This window comes from Carcharodon carcharias, chromosome 14, assembly GCF_017639515.1.
Source record: "Carcharodon carcharias isolate sCarCar2 chromosome 14, sCarCar2.pri, whole genome shotgun sequence".
In the NCBI taxonomy this organism is placed as follows: domain Eukaryota; kingdom Metazoa; phylum Chordata; class Chondrichthyes; order Lamniformes; family Lamnidae; genus Carcharodon; species Carcharodon carcharias.
Window position 1 is genome coordinate 22,650,696 of NC_054480.1, and position 24,882 is coordinate 22,675,577.

The 24,882-nt window shown below is 38.2% G+C and overlaps 1 protein-coding gene across 7 annotated transcripts in view; it reads left to right on the forward strand.

Moving 5' to 3' along the window:
- The first annotated feature begins 4,146 nt into the window (after positions 1 to 4,146).
- ift52 (intraflagellar transport 52 homolog (Chlamydomonas)) overlaps positions 4,147 to 24,882 on the forward strand; it is a 39,329-nt gene continuing 18,593 nt past the window's right edge. The window contains exons 1-8 of one of the 7 annotated variants that reach the window (XM_041205337.1): positions 4,147 to 4,227; positions 13,315 to 13,376; positions 14,059 to 14,118; positions 14,492 to 14,616; positions 18,651 to 18,738; positions 21,338 to 21,467; positions 21,563 to 21,638; positions 22,677 to 22,748. In XM_041205337.1, coding sequence (XP_041061271.1) covers positions 14,498 to 14,616; positions 18,651 to 18,738; positions 21,338 to 21,467; positions 21,563 to 21,638; positions 22,677 to 22,748 — 485 coding nt within the window. In that variant the 5' untranslated portion in view covers positions 4,147 to 4,227; positions 13,315 to 13,376; positions 14,059 to 14,118; positions 14,492 to 14,497. Of the gene's footprint in view, positions 4,228 to 13,314; positions 13,377 to 14,058; positions 14,119 to 14,491; positions 14,617 to 18,650; positions 18,739 to 21,337; positions 21,468 to 21,562; positions 21,639 to 22,676; positions 22,749 to 24,882 lie in introns of those variants that run through there. The other 6 variants (XM_041205336.1, XM_041205338.1, XM_041205335.1 and 3 more) reach the window with 6 other exon arrangements.

Consider the following 24,882-nt stretch of genomic DNA (forward strand, 5'->3'; position numbering starts at 1 on the left):
TCCAATATAATATTTTTTTCTGACTTGAGGATTCCCATGATATTGACTGGAAGGTAAAGGGCGCCTATCCCAATTAATGATTTATTTAGTACCTAAGAATTCAGGTGGATGTCAACTCTAACATTAAAAATGTTATTTTGGGAATATGCTGTAGAGAACCATATAGTTGTTGCTGTTTTTGAAAGGGTAGGGGAGAAAATCCAGTGCAAGTTAAGCTTGTAACATATATCTATCCAATTCTTGTTCAGGGTTCTGAATCCCTAAGCATACAACTGAAGGGATTCTTTATTGGCCCATATGAGAGATTCAGGACCAAATTGTAAGGTAGATTTTTGGCAATAAGGGAAAATGGTTGCAGGGTAGGAAGCTCTTGTCCTATGCTGACTTGTCAAGGAACTCCGTGGAGGGGAAATCTACTTAGTCAGATGCAATTCTTTGCCAAAGTTTCTCACATAATAATTGGGTTCAAGGTTATGAGTGAAAATATACTTAAATTATACTCTGCTGTCTAACACATAAATCTTTTTGGCACAAGGTAAACAGTCTTGCATGGATCATTCCACCATAAAAAAACATGACGGCTATTTTATAGTTGATGCAAAAATGAAAGTTCTGACCTGAGGTTACGGGAAGTATGGAGATCATAATAAGAACATATGATCATATGACTATAGCTTTGAATTATGATTAGGCTGCAGAGTCAAGTAGCTAATGTTGAGGTTCTTGCTGCCAACGAGTGAAACAATTGCTCAGTGTGGTATAGTTTCACCATGCTGTGGATCAGGAAGATGATGGCATTGCATTTATGTTCTATAATGACTTACATTGAACAGTACATCACTTGTTAGGACTCCCTGCTACCAGTAGTCCAACTGGTTAAGTCCAACTATGTTAAGATGCAGGAGTAGGCCATATTGTCCCCTCTTGCCTGCTCCACTATGCAATAAGATCATGGCTGATTTTCTACCTCAAGAGTATTTTCACCCTATCCCCCTATCCCTTGATTAGTGTGCAAAAAACTATTGATCTCATTCTTAAATATACTAAATGACTAAGCATCCATAACTCTCTTGGTAAAGAATTACAACACTTTGTGTAAAGAAATTTGTCCCCCTTGCATCTTCCTCACAGCTTACTATCCCAACTTAGATATATTACATTCAGTCCCCTCACTTTGGTCATTGGTCCGATTGTAAAGAGCTGAGATCTAAGAACTAATCCTTGCAGAACCCCCCTAGATACAACCAGCCAGCCCTGAAATAACTTGTTTATTCTTTCTATCTGTTAGCCAATCCAAATCAATGCTAATATCCAATACTCAATCCCATGGGGTCTAATCATGTGTATCAACTTCATCGGTTGCTTGTGAGTTGTTTAATGATGAGAGGAACGTAAGTGAGTTCTCTTTAGGGTCAAGTTAGCTAAAACTTGGCACACCTGGGTCAATGGAAGGTTGGAACTCAGCTGGCAGATTCAATGTCTGATTAAAGGATAACACAGCAAGCATTAAGTTTCTCCAGTTATTGATAATTCAGTTAACCAAAGGATGTTTTATTGCTCTATTTTTGTAGGATCTCATTTTCCTGATTTTTGTAGAGTAACTGAAAATCTCTAATAAAATGAATCATTTTAGTTTATTTTATTGCAAACCTATTGATTCTAATGAGAGAAGAACTACTTTCACCAAAAATCAACAATACTTCTGTGTACTTTTTAGAATACTATGAACTTCTTACTTACAATGACACTTTGGGTCTTTAAAGTTTTACATTGTTTGCATACAACTTATACTACTGGTACCTGTTCAGCTCCACACATAATCCATACTGTTATAAGCCCAGCTGATGTTACTACTGGACAAGTCGGATTCCAGAGGGGAGCCTGTCTTGATATATCCTAATTCTTTTTTGAAAATGTGTTGGGAAGTTACTGAACACATTCACAGGCGCCTGCTGGTGAACTTTTAACACAAAGAATAAAACATTTATTAAAGAAGAAAAATGAACAATATTGCACCAGACAAAAAATACAAACCTAAGAAAATAATTCAAATATTCACTATCCCTTATATAAATGACAGACGCAACCAAAGCAGATTCCATGGATTTCTCAACAACCCAGCCAAATGCTTATCACACCATGAGCCAACTGGATTCACTGAAACTCTGTCTTTCTTACGGGGATTTTTAATCTCCACATTTGCAAAACTCACCTTTGAATTCTCTTCAAATGCCGCTCCCACTTGGATGGCTTCAACAAGGATCCACCTCCAGGGTTTCAATCTCACCTTCTGAGACTCCTTTCCTCTGGTTCTCCAAGTACACTCAAGCTTCAGCTTCCAAGTGCACTTTCAGATCTTCGGTCATGCCAAGCAAAACACCACTGCTCCAAGATGCCCATGGTAAGGAGTCATCAACCTTTGGCTGCCCCTCGGATCTTCAGGCTTCCTCGAGCCCACTTTGCTTCAAGTCTGCTCCCTGCTGCTCTCTCTCTCTTTAACTCAGAGTCTATTTCTCTGCTCCTTTCTCTCAACTTTACTTAACAGGACCTGTTTCTGATCTCTGTCCTTATCCCTTACCTGAGACTTTCTTCTAGGGCCTCTTTCTGATCCCTGTCTTTGTTCCTACCTGGGACATTCTTCTGGAACCATACCCTGGTTTGGAACCTTCTCCCTGTCTCGCTCGCCATGTTCTGCTCCCTTGGACACCTTCTCTGGAATGGCACTCCAGTTCCAATCACCTGACCTGTTTCGTGCGATTGTTCTTCTTTTTCTTCTGTGCCTATGAGCCAGGCTAGTTCCCAGTTTTAGAAAGTGAGGTGAAGAGAATTTGCATTTAGTTTGAATTTCAAAGAAATGGTAGGATGTTATACCTAGCCAGGGAAGCTAGGCTAAACAGTGTGTTTATTTTCCCCACAGGTTACTGATAATATTAGCACCATGAAAAGATTTATATTATGAGAAAGGTAAAGTCCCAAAGACATATGGGAACAATGGAATTTACATTAAAAAGGAGAAACATATATCAAGCAGAATGAGGCTATGTGTCAGTAAAGCATTGTAAGATTTACCAGAAGTGTGAAAAGCCTCAGTGTTTGTGCATGTCTACAGAAACCAAAGCTGGGAAAAGCCACTTTGAATTCTACTACTCAGGGTATTGTGGTGACTTGCCTGGATCTGTTTCAATTTTTTTTTACCGTTACCTTAATGCGGTGTAACTGGAAGCCAGATTAATTAGGGGTTTTAGCAATTATTATAGTAATAATTTGTAGACCTATGTATGTGCTTAAAATCTTTTATTAATAAGTGTTTCATTTAGTTTTCTAAAAAAAATCTGACATCTGGGTGGACTTATTACTACTGAATTCAGGGCACACATCTCGAAATAAATACAAATTGTAAAGCTATTGTGATTGCATGATCAAGTTTCCCTCGTGGATTTGATCTGCCTGGCAACCATCATCTGCCGCGCCATAACATATGTGGACATCACTGGCAATTTATTCCCCAACCTTCACTTCAATTGAGAAGGTGGTGGTGAGCCACCTTCTTGAACCACTGAAGTAGAGCTATGATGCAGGTACACCCACAGTGCTGTTCCAGCTCCAGGATATTGACCCAACGACAATGAAGGAGCAGCAGGATGGTGTGTGGCTCAGAGGGGAACTTACAGGTGGTGGTGTTCCCCTGTCACTGCTGCCACTGTGCATCGGTGGTGAATTCAGTGAATATTGATGATGGTAAGTGGGGTACTGATCAGTTAGGCTTCTTTATTCTCAATCATTTCATCCTATCATTATATCTTTCTATCCCTGTCTCATTTATGTACTCATCTAGATTCCCCTCTGAATGTTGGTTTTCCATAGAGTTGAATCTATTGCTTTAAGTTCTGTCCGAGGTCAGCCCTTATGTTTCCAATCTCATCAGTTCTGACATACATTTTCGTTACATATATATAAAAAAACTATTTCACACAATTCGTCTTTGTGCCCTTTATGATTCCCACATTTTCTCCTTGCCTTGGCGCAGCTCCGACCGATTCCAGTCCGACGATGAACGGCGCCTTCACCTTCTTAGCAACCGGAGGAGCGGCCACTAGTTACCGGCCCGGAATGCAGCGCGGCTCCTTGGTTACCGGCCCAAGATGCAGCGCGGCGCCTTGGTTACCGGTCCAGGATGCAGTGCGGCTCCCACCAATGAAGGGGAGGAAGATGGTGGCGAGTTTACAGGTAGGAAACTGCGGGTGGACTAGGGTCCAGGCTTTTTAATTGTGGTGGTGCGGGACGCCCCTTGCTATTTGGGCTGGGATTTTTATTACCTTTCCAGCTACGGAGAGAGACCATCCGCTTATGAAGCCCCTATCTACATTAAGCATCTGTTGGTGAATAGTAACCATAGAGATTATGGTGGATCCTCTGATTTGCGAGCCATTTCCAACGTTGCTTCCACCAATTCACTCACTCGCTGTTAGTTACGAGAATGAGTAACTTCACACTGAGAATCCTCCCTAAAGTTGATGATTTTGGAGGGAAAACATTTTAGTGGCACTTTGCAATGGTGTCTTGGGACGTTGACGGCGCTGCATAAATTAAAGTTATCAGTCATTTTTAAGAAGTTTCTGCCCATACAGATACAGTTGGTGATCATTGAAGGTGTGAATTGTCAAACACAATCTCACCAATTTATGGCGTAGATTGTATTGGATTATATTAGCATAAATTTATTTAATAAGTTGCCTTCCAGTTGTGCATTGTGATGTTTTGCAGATGGGAAAGGAATTCACAAACGATACTCAGTACTGATTGTTCGTGAAAGTTTAATCCTAGATGTGTTGCTCATAGCTACAATATTATGTAATTCTTTTAAAGTAGCCAGCCATTTCAAATCTATATGAAGTACCTATTAAATCAGCAGAACTCATCCTGCTGGAGTTCATAAGAATAAACCCCTTCCCTATCATCTATCTAGCTTTCTGGTCATAGTTTCTTATCTAAAATTGCCAAAATTGTCTTGCCATGTAATGTATTATGACTTCTATGAGCCACTGAATATGGGGGATATGAGATCTTTCTATGAAGCCGCAAGATCTTATTTGGATCTTCCTACCAGGTGCAGGCAGCACAAAAACCCTGCTCATAATGAAGATAGCATTTAGCACCAATGGTCAGAGCACTTCACGAGCCTGTTTGGTGATCAGTGGTTGGTGCAGAAGATGTCCATTACATAGTCTCCCAGAGGGAAGTGGTGTCTGAGCTAGCCGAACCACCAGTTCATAAAAAGATCAAGACAACTACAGCACAACTAAAATCATACACACCCCCCTGGAACAGATGGGATTCCAGCTAAGTCCATAAACAAGGTGGTGATGTGATTTTTGGTGGACTTACATACTTGTTTACAGCCTGCTGGCGGAAAGGGACAATTCCTCAGGACCTTTGAGATGTATTATCTCCCTCTACAAATACAAGGAAAAGAAATCTGACTGCATCACCTTGCTCTCCATTGCAGGCAAAAGCTTGGCCAGCGTGCTTCTAAACAGACTTGTTCCAAAAATAGCTGAAGAAAGCCACCCTAAAGTCAGTCCAGATTCAGATCCAGTAGGGGAACTGCAGGCATGATCTTTGTGCTGAAACAGAAACAGATCCAGGAGAACTATAGAGAACAAAACATATTGTAAAGGTCTACTTTTCTGGATCTCACCAAGGTATTTGATAGAGTCAGCTAGGACAGACTTTGGAAGATGCAATCTAGATTGGGCTCCTCTTAAAAGTTCCTCCCCATTCTCCATCAACTGCACGAAGACTAGGAAAGGTCAGATCGAGCAGAAAGGAGCCCTCTCCAACAGTTTCTCTATCTGCAGTGGTGTTAAGCGAGGGTGTGTCTGGCACCAACCCTTTTCTCTCTTTTCTTCAGTATGATGATTCAAGAGCCAAAGGCAGACTTGACAGAGGGCATATACATCCGCTTCCAAACAGACAGCAGTCTCTTTAACCTGCACTGACTACTGGCACATACCAAAACCACAAGAGCTTATTGTGGAGTTTCTGTTTTCTGACAATTGTGCCCTTCTGGTGAGCACACAGGCAATGCAGCTCATTGTAAACTGTTTCTCTGAGGCTGCAAATGCTTTGATCTTACTGTTAATCTAAAGAAAACAGAAGTGCTTTACCAATCACAGCCCTGAGGACATTGCAATCCACTGCAGATCAGCATTGACAACAGCAACCTCAATTCTGTCCAGATAGTTTACCTATGTAAGCAGCATTATCTCAAATGATGCCACTGTTGACAAGGACATAGACAATCGACTGTCCATGGCCAACCTTTCCCTTTGCTCACCTCTCAAAGAATGTAGGGTAAAACCATTCACTTCACATTTCTACTAAAATGGTTGTCGTCATCACCACCCTCTTGTATGAGTTGGAATCATAGGTTCTGTACAGAAACCAGTGCAATTGCTGGAGCACTTCGGTCAAAATTGTCTTCAATCCATCCTGCACTTCAGATGCCAGAGCTACATCACAAACAATGAAATCCTCAACAGAACCAATCTGCCCAGCATTGAATGAATTCTCTTACATCGTCAGTTACCCTAGGCACATGTGTCATGCATGAGGATTCTACAATGCAAAAGCAGTGCTTTTAGGGTGAATTATGCTCTGGTAAATGAAACCGATGGTGCATCTTGCAAACACTTCAAACCCAACTGAAAAGACAGCTCGCTCTGGCTAACATTGATCAACTGGTATGGGAGCAGAAGGCTGTGAACAGAGACAGCTGGCGTATAACAACCAGGAAAGCAGCCTACAAGTTTGAAATGCACAGACGTGAGGCTTCTGAAGAAAGATGCAGACAACAGAAGGAGTCTGCTTATGCCTGAGCCCTCCAAACCAAGAATTCCTGTGCCCCTATTGCTCAAGAGACTGCACATCAAAAATTGGCCTCTTCAATCACCAACAATCATGCAAACTACCACAGAGACAAAGCTTTCCCATGATCTTTGCTTGTGAAGTACCTGCCATCATTATGTTTAGGATAGCCATTCAAAGCTAATCTTTTTATTTATATCATTCACTCACCATACGTTCTCAGAATGTGAGCATAGCTGGCAAGTGTGGAAAAAGTTAACATTTGACAATTCAATATAACCTTTTTTTTTAGAAAACCTTTGGGACTTTGCATTTTTATTCTCTAGTAGCTGGAAATCTTTCTTGCATAGATAATGTCATGTCAAATGTTACCATGAGAACACACATTTTTAACAAATGCAGGACACTTAAAGAAAGGTAACAGGATGATGTAAGTACATTCATGAATGTAGGGACTGTTTGCCAATATTTCCCCCAAATTTCCATACCAATTCTTCAACCCCTTGTCCTTTGATGCAATTTTGGTTTTTGAGATGGTACAATTGTCAATTTCATGCCTTCCCAGTTGGGGTGGAAAATATCTAACTTGACCCAATAAACCTTGCTGGGGCTAAGGGAATGTGGGTCAGGTAGGCATAAAACCCTCTACATCACTGCAGTTCTGTGGATTGGGCTGGGGGAGGCATCCACCTCTCTTGTTTTGGCATCAGGAGATAAACAATATTCTTAAGTAGTTGAGAGATATCTGCACGAGCCAGCAGAGTTTGAGGTCATTTTCCAAATGTGTTGCAGCTTGTTGGATTAGGCATACATGTGGTGCATTAGAGGCAAATTCCTCCCATGCACCAGTGTCAATTTGTCCCCTTTTCAGTGAGACCTTCAGAGTGTCCTTAAAATGTTTTCTTTGTCCTCCTTGAGATCGGGTGCCATCCTTAAGTTGTGAAAAGAGGATCTGCTTCGGAAGCCGATTATTTGGCCTTTTGATGCAGTGTCTGACCAGAAGAGCTGATTTTGCATGATCGTGGTTGTGATGCTGGAGGAATTGGCTTCAGTGAAGTTGCTGGAGTTTGTTCACCTGTCTTTCCACTTGACTCTGTGCATTCTACGCAGACATTGCTGGTGAAAATTGTCCAGTGCCTGGGAGTGCCTTTAGTAGTTCTTGCATGGCCCTATACAATGTTGGAATTGGATGCTGCTAGAGTATAACATTTCAGTATAGCACCATCAACTAATGGCAATAATTCAGTACTGTGTCATTATTAAAACACCCGTTTTCATAACAAGTATATAGAAGAATTACTTTTTTTTAAAGAATCTTTTATGGAATTAGTATGTTCCAAATAAGAGCTCCTCAGTTTAAAATCTCATCTGCAAGAAGGTACATCCAACAATGCTATACTTTCTGCGCTCCATGTGGTGTTAGCCGCATTGTAAAGAGTATTTTCTCTTGACTCCAATCAAAAGCATTAGATTAGGAATCTTTAAGAAAATAATCTTTTGTCCTTTTAAGGTATTTAAATTTTAAGTGTGTTTATCAGTATCTCATCCTTATCTCTTGCTCTCAAGTTTTTTGACTTTTATTACTTTAAATTTTGTAAGTGAAGATTTTCTGTTTTATTAATATTCACATTGTGATTTCCATTTCCTGTACAATGTCAGAACTATTCTAGCTTGCAATTGCAGCCTGCAAAAGAAAGAATGAAGAAAAATTTTTTTGGTTTCACTTAATTTTCTTTCAATGATTAATTTTCTCCCCTCTTCATCCACCATAAAGGATTGATTCCTCGCTGGGGTATAGTTCCATAGGCAATGGTCACCATTGTTTATCTTCCAAACATTTGAAATAGGAGCACAAGTAGGCCATTCGGCCCTTCAAGCCTGCTGTGCCATTCAGTAAGATCATGGCTGATCTGTTTGTGTTACAAATTCCACATTCCTTAGGGAACCTTTCTACCTCCACCTTAAAAATATTCAATGAGCCGGGCTTCACTGCCTTCTGAAACAGAGAGTTCCTAAGTTGCACAACCCTCTCAGAGAATTTCTCCTCATCTCTGTCCTATAAGGGTGACCCCTAATTTTAAAACAGTGCCCCATAGTTCTGGACTCACTCACAAGGAAACACGTCCTTTCCATGTCCACCCTGTTGAGACTGTTCAAGATCCCCTCACTCTTCTAAACTGCAATAGAAACAAGCCCAGTCTGTCGAACTTTACTCCTAAGACAACCTGTTCATTCCAGATATCAATCCAGTAAACCTCCTCTGAACAGCCTCCAGTTCATTTACATCCTTCCTTAAATAAGGAGACCAAAATTGCACACAGTATTCGAGATGTGGTTTCAGCAATGTCCTGTATAACTGAAACATAACATCCTTACTTTTATGTTTAATTTCTCTCATAATAAAGGATAGTATTCTATTAGCCTTAATTACTTGCTGTACCTGTATACTAACTTTTTGTGACTCATACATTGGAACATCTAGATTCCTCTGCACCTTGGAATTCTGCAGTCATTCTCCCATTTAAGTACTACTCTTTTTTTTCTTCTTGCCAAAATGAACAACTTCACATTTTCCCACATTATACCCCATATGTCAGATTTTTGACCTCTCATGCAACCTACCTATACATTTGCAAGTTCCTTATGCCCTCTTCACAACTTACCTTCCTACCTATTTTTCTGTCATCTGCAAACTTAGCTACCATGCCTTCACACCCCCCCCCATCTAAGTAATTGATATAAATTGTAAAAGGTTGCAGCCCCAGCACAGACCCCTGTGAGACTCCACTTGTCACATTCTGCCAATCAGGAAAAGACCCATTTATGCATACTCTGTTTTCTGCCAGCCAACCGATCTTCTATTCATGCTAATATGTTACCCCCTACACAATTAACTTTTATTTTCTGCAATAGCCTTTAATGTGGCACCTTATCAAAAGCCTTCTGGAAATCCAAGTGCAGTACATTTACTGGCTCCCCTTTATCCACGGTGCATGATGCTCCTTCAAAAAACTCCAATAAGTTGGTTCAACATGATTTCCCTTCCAGATTATCTTGAGTTCTTCTAAGTGACTAGCTATAACCTCTTGACCAAGTGACCATTATTCATGTGTGCACATGTGGCTATTTGACCACATAGATTAGGCTTGTCTGTGATGCCTATTGTCTGCCAATATCTGAATAGAATCATTGATTGGTACAGCACAGTGGAAAGCCATTTAGCCTGTGTCCTTTACCCCGGCACCAGGGAAACAACAGACTCAAGTCAGCAGCTGGACTTCCAAAATGTGTTGTTGGATGTATGCACTTAGAAACATAGAAGATTTACATATGAAAGCCATTCAGTCCATTGTTTCTGTGCGTATCCAAATATTTTTTAAATGTTGTGTGGGTTCTACCTGTTTCACTCTTTCAGACAGTGAGTTCAGGACTCCTATCAACCTCAGGTGAAAGAAAATTCTGAACTCCAATCTCATGCATCTGCCAATTAATTTAAATCTATCCCCCCGATTGCTGACTTCTCTACTAAAGGAATCAGGTCCTTTCTATCCACTGCATCTCAGCCCCTCCTAATTTTGTACTCTTCAATTGAATCTTCCTTCAGTCACCTCTGTTCCAAAGAAAACCATGTTAACCCATTCAATCTTGTCTTATAGCTAAATCCTCCATTCCTAGCAACATCCTCCTACATCTCTTCTGTGTCGTCTCAAGTGTGAAGACATCCTCCTGTAATGCAGTGACCAGAGCTGTATGCAGTACTCTAACAAGTGTTCAATACTGTTCAAGCGTAACCTTCCTCCTCTTATATTCTATGCCTCAGCTAGTAAAGGAAAGTATTCCACATGCTTTCTTAACCACCTTATTTACCTTAAGTGACTGTAGACAAGCACAGCAAGGTGCCTCTATTCCTCTGCACTTCTCAGTATTTTACAATTTGCTTTGTATTCCCATGTCTTGTTTGGCCTACCTAATAACATGACCTCACACTTCTCCGGATTGAATTCCATTTGTCACTTTTCTACCCATCTGACCATTCCATTGCTATCTTTCCCCCAGTCTATTTTTGGTATCATCTGCAAACTTCTTAATCATGTCCCTGGCATTTAAGTTTAAAACATTGATATAGCATGAAAAGCAAGGGACCAAGTTTTGATACCTGGGAATCCTCACTGGAAACAACCTTCTGGTCACAAAAACACCCACCTTTTGTTTCCAGTCACTGAACCAGTTTTGGATCCCACTTGCTCTTGGATCCCACGGGCTTTTACTTTTCTGATCGGTCTATATGTGGACGTCATCAAAAGCCTTGCCTAAAATCCAGTGGACTAAATCAAATACACTACTCTAATCAACCCACTTGTTACTTCTTCAAAAAAATTCAATCAAGTTAGATGCAATCTTCCCTCATCAAACCCATGTTAACTGCCCTTGATTAATGTGTGCCTTTTTAAATGAAGATTTATACTGTCCCTCAGAATTTTTTCCAAGAATTTTCTCACCAACAAGGTTAGACTGACTGGCCCCTAGTTACTCGGCCTATACCTTCCTCTCTTTTTAAACAACGGTAACAGTCCTTCAGCACCACGTTTGTATGGAGGATTGGAAAATGATGGTCAGAGCCTCTGCTATCTTCTCTTTAGAACCTGGAATGTGTTTCATCTGAGCCTGTGATTTATCTACTTTCAAAGATGCTAAATCCTGTAATATTTCCTCTCTTGCTGTGTTTATTCCATATAATATTTCACACTCCTCCTCAACTATAACATCAGCATCTTCCCCTCTTTTGTAAAGACATGTGCAAATTATTAATTGAAAAGCATGCCCTCGTCTTCCACCTCCACACGCAAGTTGCCTTTTTGTTCTCTAATCAGTTCTACTCTTCTTAGCTATTACCTTGTTCTTTAAATATATATAAAACAACTTTAGTTTTTTCTTGATTTTACTTTCCAATATTTTTTCCTGCGCTCTCTTTTCTTTCCTAATTTCCTTCTTATTTCACCCCTGCATTTTCAATACTCTAAGCTTCCTGCAGCATTGAACTCTCAGTATCTGACCTCATTTATCTCATATCCTACCCTGTATGGTCTTTGATGTCTGGGTAGGAGAGGAGTCTAGATTTGGGAGTCCTCCTTTTCCTTTCTGGAAACTTATTTGCTCTGAACCCTCTATTTTCTCCTGAATGCCTCCCACTGCTCTATACTTTTTAAAAGGGCATTTAATGAATTTAAACTCAATTTAATTTAGTTGCATGCAGCCTACTTACTGGAACCTGAATTACTCCTTTAAACTTATTCTCTCCTACAGAGATATAACCATCAGGCAAAGACTCAGACACTGAATTAGCAAATAAGTATTTTTATATTCTTTCACAGAATGTGGGTGTCACTGGCTAGGCTAGCATTTATTGCCCATCCATACTTTCCCTTAAGAAAATAGTTGTGAGCTGCCTTCTTGAGCCACTGCAATCCATGTGGTGTGGGTACACCTGCAGTGCTGTCAGGAAGGAGTTCCAGGCTTTTGACCCAGTGACTGTGAAGGAACGGCAATATGGTTCCAAGTTGGGATGGTGTGCAGCTTCAATGGGAACTTGCAGGTCGTGGTGTTCCGATTCATCTGCTGCCCTTGTCCATCTCGGTGGTAGAGGTTGCAGGTTTGGGGGTTATTCAAAGCTTATTGATTATAAGCAAAATAAAACAACAATACAATCAATCATCACTCAAACTTATCAATCATCTGCAAACTAATTAATCAACTTATTCAATGAACTAAAACTTATCAACTAACTAATAAGAGAAAATGAAGGCAAAGTATACTTATCAACAAAATTCTACAGACTTTACGCTTTCAAATGGGTGATAAATCCAAAAGAAGTGGACAACAACCTCTACTCTTTATGTCATAACTCTCAACTGCCTCTGAAAAGCACTACTCCTTCCTTGGGATCCACGCTGACAGGATAACTCTCAATTGCCCAGGCCCAGTACTACAAACACAAATCCTCAAAGACAGGGAAAGTCTCCACTATCCTCAAAGTTCTACAAACACGATGTCCATGTTGTCAGGGATTCTCACTTCTGTCCCCAAAGATCAAACTGGTTTCCCTTACACACAAAATGGTAGCTGCACTCTTTTTATATATACCTTGAAAGTGTTGTAACCCACCTTAACCAATGTTGTTGAAGGTTGTTAATTGGTCAATAATGTTGTAAAGGTTAATTTTCATTGGTTCTAGCCAAAAAAACTTAAGACAGTGCCTTTAGGCTATGTTTCTTATCTTGGTGCCTTTGCAAGCATCCAATTCATTCACATCAGAACCTCAGCAGTCAGGGTCAGTGTGTTCCCAATGGAGAAGATTTCTCTTTCTCTCTAATTCTTTCATACTGATGTTAGTGGAAAATACAGAAATCCGACTTATTTGATTATTAACTACTTATCCTTCAATTACAGGGTAATTGAGGTATTTCCTTCTCATACAATCATCTGTTGTTTGTCGGTGAATACGACATCAGGTTAGTTTCTGAGGTATAATTGTTAGCAGTATTAACTTGGCACCTTTTCTGCCCACGTTAATATAAAATGACAACTTGATCAAGTTGGTTCTTTGCAGGCTACGTGATTATATAATAAGCCCATACTTATAATAATATGTTCAAGTTTAAGCAAGCACACTAAATTCTATTAAAATAAAATCCAAAATCTAGGTCAATTTGCAGCTCTGACACTAATTTACCTTCAAGTGGCTACTTCCACACCACTTTTGCCAAATCACATCTCAGCTTGATAAAAATTGGCCTTTTCCCAATGTAAACCTTCTACTCTTGGTCTATCTTTGATCTTTTTTATAAATACAGTAAATCTAACTGAATTATAATCACTCCCACCAAAATGTTCTCCCACTGATTCCCTTCTTTCTGCTCAGCTTCATTTCCTAAAAACTAAGCCCAGAATTGCCTCTCCTCTTATTGGACTTGTTACATGCTGGCTAAAACAAAAGTTCTACTGAATGCATTTCAAGAAGTCTGTGCGCCCCTATACCTTTTACACTGATTTTATCACAGTTAATATTAGGATAGTTGATATCCTCTACTACAACTGCCTTATTGTTTCTGCATCTCAGCAATTATCCTACATATTTGTTGTTCCAAAAAGTTGGTATTGTAACAGGATGTCAACCATGGTTTATTTTACCAGATCCCTAACTCGGGAATACTGTGGCCAATGTGACTCTCAGATGAGTGCTACAATTGCAAGGTACCTCAGGATAGACATGGGATCTTCCTAATCTGTACTGTGCAGCTATTCACTGGTTAAATTCATTGAAACCTGAGAGATAGAGAGACAACACTTTAATACAGAACATGTAATTCAGTAGGCTGTGATTAACTATACAGTAGTTAATTTGATTGTCAGATATGTATCTTAAATAGAATTAATTTTGTACAAACTGAACCATGGCCAAATTCACAGATGTAATGTAGCTTATATCTGAAAATACAGGTGTTCATTAGCTTTACCTTACTTTTGGGAGGGTGGCAGGTATGTGGTTATGTTTGAATTCAAATTCTTGCTTACATTTTTAGCATTGTGGAAAAATGTGATCTACAGATAGGTTGTCTTTTTTTAGGAAACCATGGAGAAGGATCAGCGAAATACTATAGTTTTTAATGCATCAAAGAAAGAACTCTTTACTGCCACTAGTGGGTACAAGTCATTGCAGAAGAAACTACGGGCCAACTGGAAGATACAAAGGCAGGTGTTTGTTTGCATTTTTAACTTGTAATTACTTTATTTGAGACCCGCCTTAAATATTCATGTTTTTAAGTCAAAGCACTTTTCCTATGCTTTAAGTACTTTCCCAAGCTGTAGACAAAACTCCGAAGATCATACTATTTGTACACTTGAAATACACCAGGCTCTAGATTACACTAACTGATGACAGATACCACACTGACAAACCATGTGACTGTAACTGAAATAGAAGTTTACTAAACAGAAAGAAAATCAGTAATAGATTTAGTTAGTTTGCAGTAGTTAGTTTTGCTTCAAAACATTTAATGCTATTAATATAACTACTTGCTTCAGTAACTTAAGCATGGCGCCATGATAAAAATATTTAAACCAACGTTGTCCATAGGAATTGCTGATTAGCCATGGGTATGCCTCCAGTGACATTGTTTTCATCACATGCATCATTTTAGTAGGAAATATCTTGCATAAATTCACATAAGAGGTAAATATGCTTCACATGTTCATATACCTAATATTTACTGCTATTCAGTAACCAAGGAAGTAAAGCACTCAACAATTAAAAAATACTTGCACATTCGGTTTCTGGCTATCATTATCATTTTACCAACAAGCTCAAAAAGTTTAAACCACACACACAAGTATGCGAAGAACATTGAGATCATGTGCCTAATAACAGTGTCTATTATTAAGCTTTATTTGCTAATCGGAAATGCAATTTGCTACATCTGTATTCCAAATTCATCACACGTAGCTAATAGCTAATTTATTTGATTACAATTGCTTTACCTGTTACTGATATCTAATGGAGAATTCTATTAGCTCCATGTACATAATAGCAGGTAGGGACATACGGAGCACTGCCAGTATTGAAGATTCAGAAGAGACTGAAGGTTCTTTTTGAAGTCTGGCTAATACAAAAGGATAGGCAAAAAAATACTGACATTATTAGTCAAAAATAGATTTCAAAGACATCTATGATGTAGAACAGGTTGACTTGATCCACACACCTCATATCCAATTAATGATGTTACAGAGACGCAGATAAGCCCAGAAGATAGCTGGCTGGCTTGCCACTTGATGCAGTTGTCCAGCGTCTTACAGATAGCATGACTCCAGCATTGTGAATAGTCGGAAAACAAAACTTCATTTCGCATAGTTAGTTCAAAGACATGCAATTTCTCATATAATTATAGGTGCCAGAGAACCATTGTCATTTTAGGTTATTTGAGTTAGGGAAGCTAAACAACTAGTTTTAAATATTTAATCACTCCATCTTTTAACCTCGTAATACTAGAAAACTATAAACTTCTAAAAAAAAATATACATACAAAGAATTTTTTTCAGATCTGAAACAAGATTGGTATGTCCATCACTGATGTTTCAGAGACATTGGATCATGACATTGAAAATAGTTCAACCTGTGACTATTCTCTGGTTTGGAATTCGTATATATTGTGATGGCCCATGTATTTTTGGGGAAAAAAACTATGTTTAATGCTGGGATGATTGTCCCTTTAGGAACTAGGTTTATCTGAAAGATTTCTTGTAAAAAGTAGCTGGCTGCCAGTAATTGATCATGTGATCAGTCTGCCTAAGAGATAAACAATAGGGCAAAATGGGTCAACCAGAAGTTAATTATAGGGGTGAATAGGTCCCTGGATATGGTTCTGTGCTCAAACAGTTTGGGTTTAGTTTAATGCAAGTTGGCCAGTGAGGACATTTCTTTCAAGCAGAATTCAGTTGAAATTTTGGGCATTAGCTAAAAGGGTTTTTGAAAAATCCTTGATAATGGAAGGACTTTACTAACAATGAGTTGGATTTCTGGGATAGCCAAGCTGAGCAGAGAGTTAGTTAGTTGAAGAACTTTGGAACAGGGGAGTTTTGACCTAAAATAAAAACAGAAAATGCTGGAAAAACTCAGCAGGTCTGAGCATCTATGGAGAGAGAAACAGAGTTGTCAGAGCTGCTGAGTTTTTCCAGCATTCTCTGTTTTTATTTCAGATGTTCAGCATCCACAGTACTTTGCATTTATCTTAGTGTTCTGACCCAAGATGGCTACGCTTAAGAGGTAAGCAAAGCCTCTGTTGAATGGGGAGTCTACATTCGTGGAACAGTTGGGGGAGATTTGAAAGGACAACCTTGGCAGAAGTAAGTGGAAGTCCCAAGAAATCTTAGTCCTTATATGAATCTTTGGAACAGTACTCAGACCAAGAGGTTAATCTTTCAATTTTGGATGAGTATCCGACTTGAGTCATAGGGGTGTAAGTCAAAAGGGTGTAAAAGGAAAGTTGAGTTAAGTAGTTCGGTTTAAAGTATAAGCATCTGTGTTCATTGTACTTTGAATATCTTTAATGTAACTATTTAAGATAGAATGTAGCCACTGACACTCATGCGCTTTGATTTTTGTGTGTAGCAAAATTCTTTGATTTAAATCATGAACCTTGTGGCTTCATTCTTTTAGCAAATAATTGGGTTTTCGGATTCTAAAAAGAATTAAATAAACACACTATTGGTCTCTCCTGGTATCATAACAATATATATATTGTTATGATCCAGTTAGGAACTGTTTACATTTAAAGAGAAATCTGAATATGTGTTTAACCAATAGAACTGGCCACAAGGTTTCACTTATTTTTAACAAAACGCAAACTTTATTGTATATATATATATATATATATATATATATATATAAGGCTTGCACAAAACAAGCATTGTTAACTTGACAATATGGTTTATAATTACATATGTTTTGCACTCGGGTTTAATTCTTACTTTTCCCCAAGAATTCTCTTATACTTTATGGTATATTTGAGTTATTTACTTCTGTCGGGACTACCCATAAGTATGCCACAATCCTCTGGAGAATTCTCCTTGGCTCTAGCTATTTCTGGAGGTAAAACTTTCTTTTACCATCTCTTGACTGTGGATGCCTCAGTCCCTTGTTCTGATTACCTTTTCAATACTTCCAAACTAATCTGCTTGTTGCTTTCTTTTCCAGAAGACTATGTGAGACCCACTGTAGATTCTTTTGCTAGTTTCAAACTAGCCAATCTTCCAGTTTCTGTTCCCTCACTTCCTTTAAACTGAGATTAAGTCTCACTCGCATTCCACAAGGCTAATGATGAAGTTAGTATTTTTACTCTGTTTACAGGGCTGGTCTATCTATCATGTACTTTAGCTATCTTCTCTCAGTGAGCTGCAAATCATACAAGGTTGTTCCTTCACTGTCGCAGGGTCAAAATCCTGGAACTCCCTCCCTAACAACACTGTGGTTGTACCTAAGCCACCTGGACAGCAGCAGTTCAAGAAGGCAGCTCACCACCACCTTTTCAAGGGCAATTAGGGGATGGGCAATAAATGCTAGCCTAGTCACTGCCGTCCACATCCCATGAACAAATGAAAAAAAACTGCAACTAACTCTCAGCAAAAAAATCGAGGTAAATTAAAAGCAGAAAACTTTCCTAAGCTGCGCTTATCTCCATGATGATGTAGCAAGCTCTGGGCTGTCTTGAAACCAATCTTTAGATTAATTATCCATCATTTACAACTTCTTCTTCGATCTGATGAAATAAATTGTACTTACAACCTTTCAGGTGTTTATTGAATTTAAACTAATCTAGCTCTAACTCCCAAAACAAAAACATCTCCCTGGACTGCCATTCCTACAAAGATTGCAGACATCACATCTCCAGTTCTTTAGCTAAGTAAGCCCACCTGCTGTTTTGTGATCTTACCTTTCTAGCTGTTAAGCTCTTAAGGTAACTTAGCCATCAAACTTTTGAGTGCAATAGACTCCAAGCTTGACATAATTTCATTTATCCTACATTCTACAGTTAAACTTTAATTCTTAAAGCTAAAAATTATATACTAAACACTTGAACCATGAACTTAATGTTCGCAACAATGTCTAGGGTTAAGATTAGTGTCACTGCTAAAGACCACCAAGTAAATAAGTGCATAAGCTTTAACGAGGTTGCATTGGACATGTTTTTGAGAAAATAATTTCAGACTTAATGCATTCTTGTGTTTGACAGTTTTAAAGATGAAATTACAGAAGAGAAACTGATAGGTGTGAAACTGTGGATCACAGCAGGACCCAGAGAAAAATTCACTGCTGCTGAAGTAAGAAAGAGCATTAATTCTGTAAATTAAGTTTACTGTATTCAAATTGATTTTGCGAGTATTTGACAGTTTATGATCAGTGTTTTAATCGCTATGGTGGAATTGTAAGCCAACCAAGTTTACTGTATGACCCCCAAATGATGAAATCACCAACAAGATTCCAATTTTTGCAACTTTTACTTTAACGCAACTTGGAACCAAAGCAAATTACACATGAATGAACAGGCAAATGATACCTCAAAAAAAAGGTAAATTTCACTTTTAATAGTCAATACAACAAAGATGCGTCTTACACATCCATAAACATTTGCATCACTCCCCACACGGATGTGACACTACGTAGCTACACAGTTTCACAATATGCTGTTCTTTATTCATGCAGGATAGGTCAGGAGTCCTATCCAACAACAGCTTTCATCTCCGAGTTTCATGGGTATAATTATTCGCAACAAGGCACACTTCTATGAATTCTCTCCATCAGGTCACGACAGTCCTGATGATGTAGCTTTTCAGAGTTCCTTTTCAATTGACCAAACAATAACACCCCAGTTCACCGTTTGGCCACTTTTATGGATAAGTATCCAACTCTTTAGTATCTGTGAGCTATTTACACAGTTTTTTAAATTTTAGACCTTTTCTTTAGCCAGCTTGCATATTGCCTCCTAGAGCTGTCTCCTTTCCCGCCAAATGGAAAAACTGACCTCTTCTTGAGAGTGAATTCCTTCTCCCCACAAGAATTAAGTGTGTTCCTCTTTCTGTCTCTGTCTGCTTTCTCTTTATGTCTGCATCTGGGCTTCACCCTCCAACTCTTCTGCTTGTAGCTTTCCTTTGTGTTTGACCACACACCATCTCTATCTTAACTTCCTTCCTGTTGGTACTGCTTCCAGGTCAAGGGTCGCCAGAACACATGGGCCAATATTTCTTATTACCCAAGAAAGATATAATTGATTCCTTTAAATTGATACAAACTCTGAAAAGTCCTTTTCAAATATCCTTAAAAACAATTACAGGTTCCACCAACATTTTAAAGAAATTACAAATGTTCCTTACTGTACTACTTCCAGCTCAAAGGTTGTCACAATAGTCACAAAAATAAATGACAAGTTTATTTAAGCTCCAGAATTCTATATCTTATTTTAGATTTTAAAATGTTCCTTTTTTTAATTTATAGGAAACCAGCTATTTCTGATAAAACTCCTGATAGATATAGCTTGCATAATAAACTTCTCTTTAAGTCAAACGAGTAAACCACCTGGGAACAGGAGTAGGCCATTCAGTCCCTCAAGCTTATTCTGACATTCAGTTAGATCATGGATGATCTGTACCTCAACTCCACTTACCCACCTTTGCTCCATATTCCTTGAAAGCCTTACCTAACAAAATCTTTTATTTTCAGTCTTTCAATTGACCAATATCCACAGAAGTTTTGGGAAGAAAATTCCAAATTTCCACTATCCTTTGTGTGAAAAAGCCTCCTTGATTTCACTCCTAAAGGGCCCAGCTCTAATTTTACGATTGTGCCACCATATTCTACAATCTATTTATGTTTATATATTTTTTAATATATTTGGAGATGCATCTAGCAAAATTGAATTTCTTGATCATTGAGAAACACATCAGAAGACTTTTATCCAAATGTCCTTGTAACCGCCCCCCTTAGATTTGAAAATTCCACCATTCAACAATTTTTATGACCATATTTTATTTCCTTTTCTGTTTGCAATGGTTTTTTTTTTAGTTTTTTAAAAATATAATTAACACTTGCATGAACCAATGGTTAATAAAATATGTGTCCAGCTGCATATATAATAGTAGCTTGGAAACTATGATGAACTTTAATGATATATGTATGCCCATGTGTATTTCATTGTCTTAGTACATTTCTTACAAATCATTTCCTGGTAATTTCTGTTAAGGTGGTGCTATGGAAAGGTACATATTTGCATAAATTATAATGACTGAATTTATGCTTTGCAGATAGTAATAAACAAGTGTTTGATAATGTACAAGAAAACCTGTGCATTATTGTAGTTAATTTTGGTGTCTAAGTGCTTCAGCACTCCACCATAAAGTTAAAATAAAGAAATGCAGGCTAATTTTATGGACCCTTTCAAACAAATTCAAAGAACATATTCCTCAGTTGAGCTTTCACTGCTACACTATTTATTTAAAACGTTACTGGACCAGTAAACCAGGACCGTAAGATTGATACTGATGCAGTGCATTAAGTAACGGGTATGTGACTGAGAGTATGAAATGATGTGATAGGCTAATGAAAACTTTCTAGCACAAACACATCAAACATTTGCAGGCTTCTTACAAATTGCCTCCTAATAAACACTGAAGTGAAATCCTTCCTTCGATGAAAAGCTGGTGAATGATCTGTTTCTCTATATCTAACGTCCCACTTACAATACATTCTAGTCAAAAATATGTTTCAAGTTTTTAAACTGTAAACTAATCATTTGTGTGCTACTGTACTTACTATATAATCAATGCGAATCTTTTCAGGCAATGATTGGGACCAAAGTTTTATTTTGAAGAATTATCTGCATTTACTGAATTCAGATTTGATGATTGTATTTTTTCTTTTTTCCAGCTTGAAATATTGAAAAAGTACCTAGAAAGTGGAGGGCGTATTCTTGTGATGCTGGGGGAAGGTGGAGAATCTAAATATGACACCAATATAAACTTTTTGTTAGAGGAGTACGGAATTATGGTAAATAATGGTGAGCACCATAACTTTACTTTAAGTTCTATTTTTCCATTTGTATTTTTCTGTATAAGGGTTTAAATCATAATTTTAAATATCTTTGTCCTCAAGATGCAGTTGTGAGAAATATGTACTACAAATATTTCCACCCTAAAGAAGCATTAATATCAAATGGAATTTTGAACAGGTAACCTTACGTTTCACCTACAGCTTAATCTAATCATTTTTATTCTACCTGTGTGATGCTACTTGTGAAGTACTTAGAGATACTTTACATTTTTAGTTGATAAATTATTTTCAGGAGGAGAACAAAATGATATTCCAGTGATTCAGTTGATGATTTCAGAAAATACATTCTGATTTTATCCCGTTAATCATCAGTTTTTGAGAACAGAGAATGTCTTTTGCCCATTTTTTTTTCCATTCAAGTTTTTGATATTTATGTACCTAAATTTTAAGAGAGAAAGGAAATCCTTTCAGTTGTACTAATTTTCCTCATCTCGGTTGCTACTGAGCTTGTGTTGAGATCGCGCTTTATTGGCCAACCCATGTTTTCTGCCATGGCAAGTGCTCTCAAATCATGATTGGACTTCCTTGCTAACTTACTTTCAGACAGAAAAGTGGTAACACAAAGAAAAATGTGGAGGCAATAAAATTAGGCTTTGCTGAAGAGTAAAAATTCAGTAGTTAATAATTAAAACTAGGGTGCCACTTCTCCAATGGCTTTTGTGTTTTGAAAAATTGCTTGCTTCATCATTGACAAGGCACACATCTTGCCTGTTCACTAGATAAAACAGAATTCCCAATATTAAAATTAAAATTACTGCAGCCTATAAAATGGACCACAGATTGACAAATGACCCTACTCCCAAATGAAAAAGCTTGTTAAACTAATTTTTTTTAAATTGAAAGAGTTTCATTTTGATTAGCCTTTTCAGTAACTTGCCCTTGCAAACATTGCTTGGCGATTTTATAACCATTTACTGCCATAAATTTATAACACTTAATGCAGAACTTTATATAATCCTGCAATCAGAATCCCAAAAGTTATAACTGTGTGGGATGGCAATGAGGAAAGAGTGATTTGGTTATGGATCCTAAGTTTTGTTTTCTAAAATGTATACGTGGAATTTGATCTTGTGTATGTTAATTATATCTTGAGTTTGCTTTGGTAAAGGTGCTACCCCTCCAAATGAGATTATGGAAAATTAATTGTTGTTTACAGAGAAATTAGTCGAGCTGCTGGGAAGTCTGTGCCAGGCGTGATGGATGAAGACAACAATGGCAACAACTTGCAGTAGGTTTTGCAAAAGTCAGCAAATAGAAGCCTGGTTTCTGTCCCACAGAATTGTAATCTACTACTTACTCTGTTTATGTGGTAGTCTTGCTTAATAATCGCTTATGATTTGAATACAGGAATTGACCACTTAAAAAAAAAGCATTGCAGAGAGGCATTTTAGTTTTAATGGAGTTCATTGAGGATGTCACTAGCAGAGTAGATAAGGGAGATCCAGTGGATGTGTTGTATTTGGATTTTCAGAAAGCTTTTAATTAAGTCCCACATAAGAGGTTAGTGTGCAAAATTAAAGCACATGGGATTGGGTGTAATATATTGGCATGGATTGAAAATTGGTTAGGAGACAGGAATCAGAGAGTAGGAATAAATGGGTCTTTTTCAGAGTGGCAGATGATGACTAGTGGGGTATCACAGAGATCAGTGCTTGTGCCCCAGCTATTCACAATATATATCAATATTTCCAAGTTTGCTGATGACTTGGAACTTGGTCGGAATGTGAGCAATGAGGAGGGTGTTGAGAGGCTTCAAGATGATTTAGACAGGTTGAGCAAGTGGGCAAATACATGACAGATGCAGTATAATGTGGATAAGTGAAGTTATCCACTTTGGTAGGAAAAACAGAATGACACAGTAGTATTTAAATGGTGATATATTGGGAAGTGTTGATGTACAAAGGGACAAAGGTGTCCTTATACAACAATCACTGAAAGCAAGCATGCAGGTGCAGCAAGCAGTTAAGAAGGCAAATGGTATGTTGGCCTTCATTACGAAAGGACTTGAGTACAGGAACAAGGATGTCTTACTGCAGCTGTACTTGGCCTTTGAGACCACACCTGGAGTATTGTGTGTAGTTTTGGTGTCCTTACCTGAGAAAGGATATACTTGCCATAGAAGGAGTGCAGTGAAGGTTCACCAGACTGATTCCTGGGATAGCAGGATTGTCTTATGAGGAAAGATTGGGCCGACTAGGCCTGTATTCATTGGAGTTTAGAAGAATGAGAGGAGATCTCATTGAAACGTGTAAAATTCTGACAGGGATGGACAAACTGGATGCAGGGATGATATTTCCGCTGGCTCTGGGGTCTAGAACAAGGGTCACAATCTTAGGATACAGGATAGACCATTTAGGACTGAAGTGCAGAGAAACTTCTTCACTCAGAGGGTGATGAACATATGGAATTCTCTACCACAGAAGACTGTGGAGGCCAAGTCACTGAATATATTTAAGAAGGAAATAGTTGGATTTCTAGACTCTTAAATGTACCAAGGGGAGAGTGCAGGAATACGGCATTGAGATAGAGGATCAGCCATGATCATATTGAATGGCGGAGCAGGCTCAAAGGGCCGAATGACCTACTCCTCCTATTTTCTATGTTTCTAATAAGCAAAACTACAGTGTAACAGAATGCACATGTGGTGGCTACATTGAAAATAAAGACAAAAGAATTTGCTTTAAGATCTTTGATGTCCCAAGTGCATCCTAAAGCACGTAGCAACCAATGAATTACTACCAAGATGCAGTAACTGTACTACATAAGCAAAATAATGCATTTAATAACAAAGAATTTGACAGACCAATTTAACGAAATTTGAAAGATAACTTTCCCTGATTAATGCTGTTTATTAATGGAACAATAATAAAAATCAAAACACGTAATTAAGGAGTGTTAATCACATGATAAGCTGTCAGTGCAATAATTTAGCTGTCTCCCAAACTGAACTTTTATCCGTTCTGCCACGTGCATGTACAGCTACTCTCTGTACTATTACAATTACTTTTTTTTTGTGACAAAGTAGATTAGTGCTGTATTGTATTGTGCCGTAATGTAGTAAGTTATAAGTTGGTGATTGCCAATTCCATATTAGTCCCAGTGCAAAGAAAGAAAATGTGAAATGGAATAGAAGTTTTTTAAAGATATATTTTGACAATTGAAATGTGTAATTATGTATCATAATCACACTTGTTCTAATTGAAAACAAAATTGTGGCATATGCTACTCATCAATAACAAATGGGTAGCCATTGTTTGAAGATGTAGTATTTAATAGATTTCTGGAAAACATCTTCATTACCATAAGTCACGGCGTGTAAGTCGCCCTGGCATCTAGGACAACCCATTATTTTTGGCCCAAAA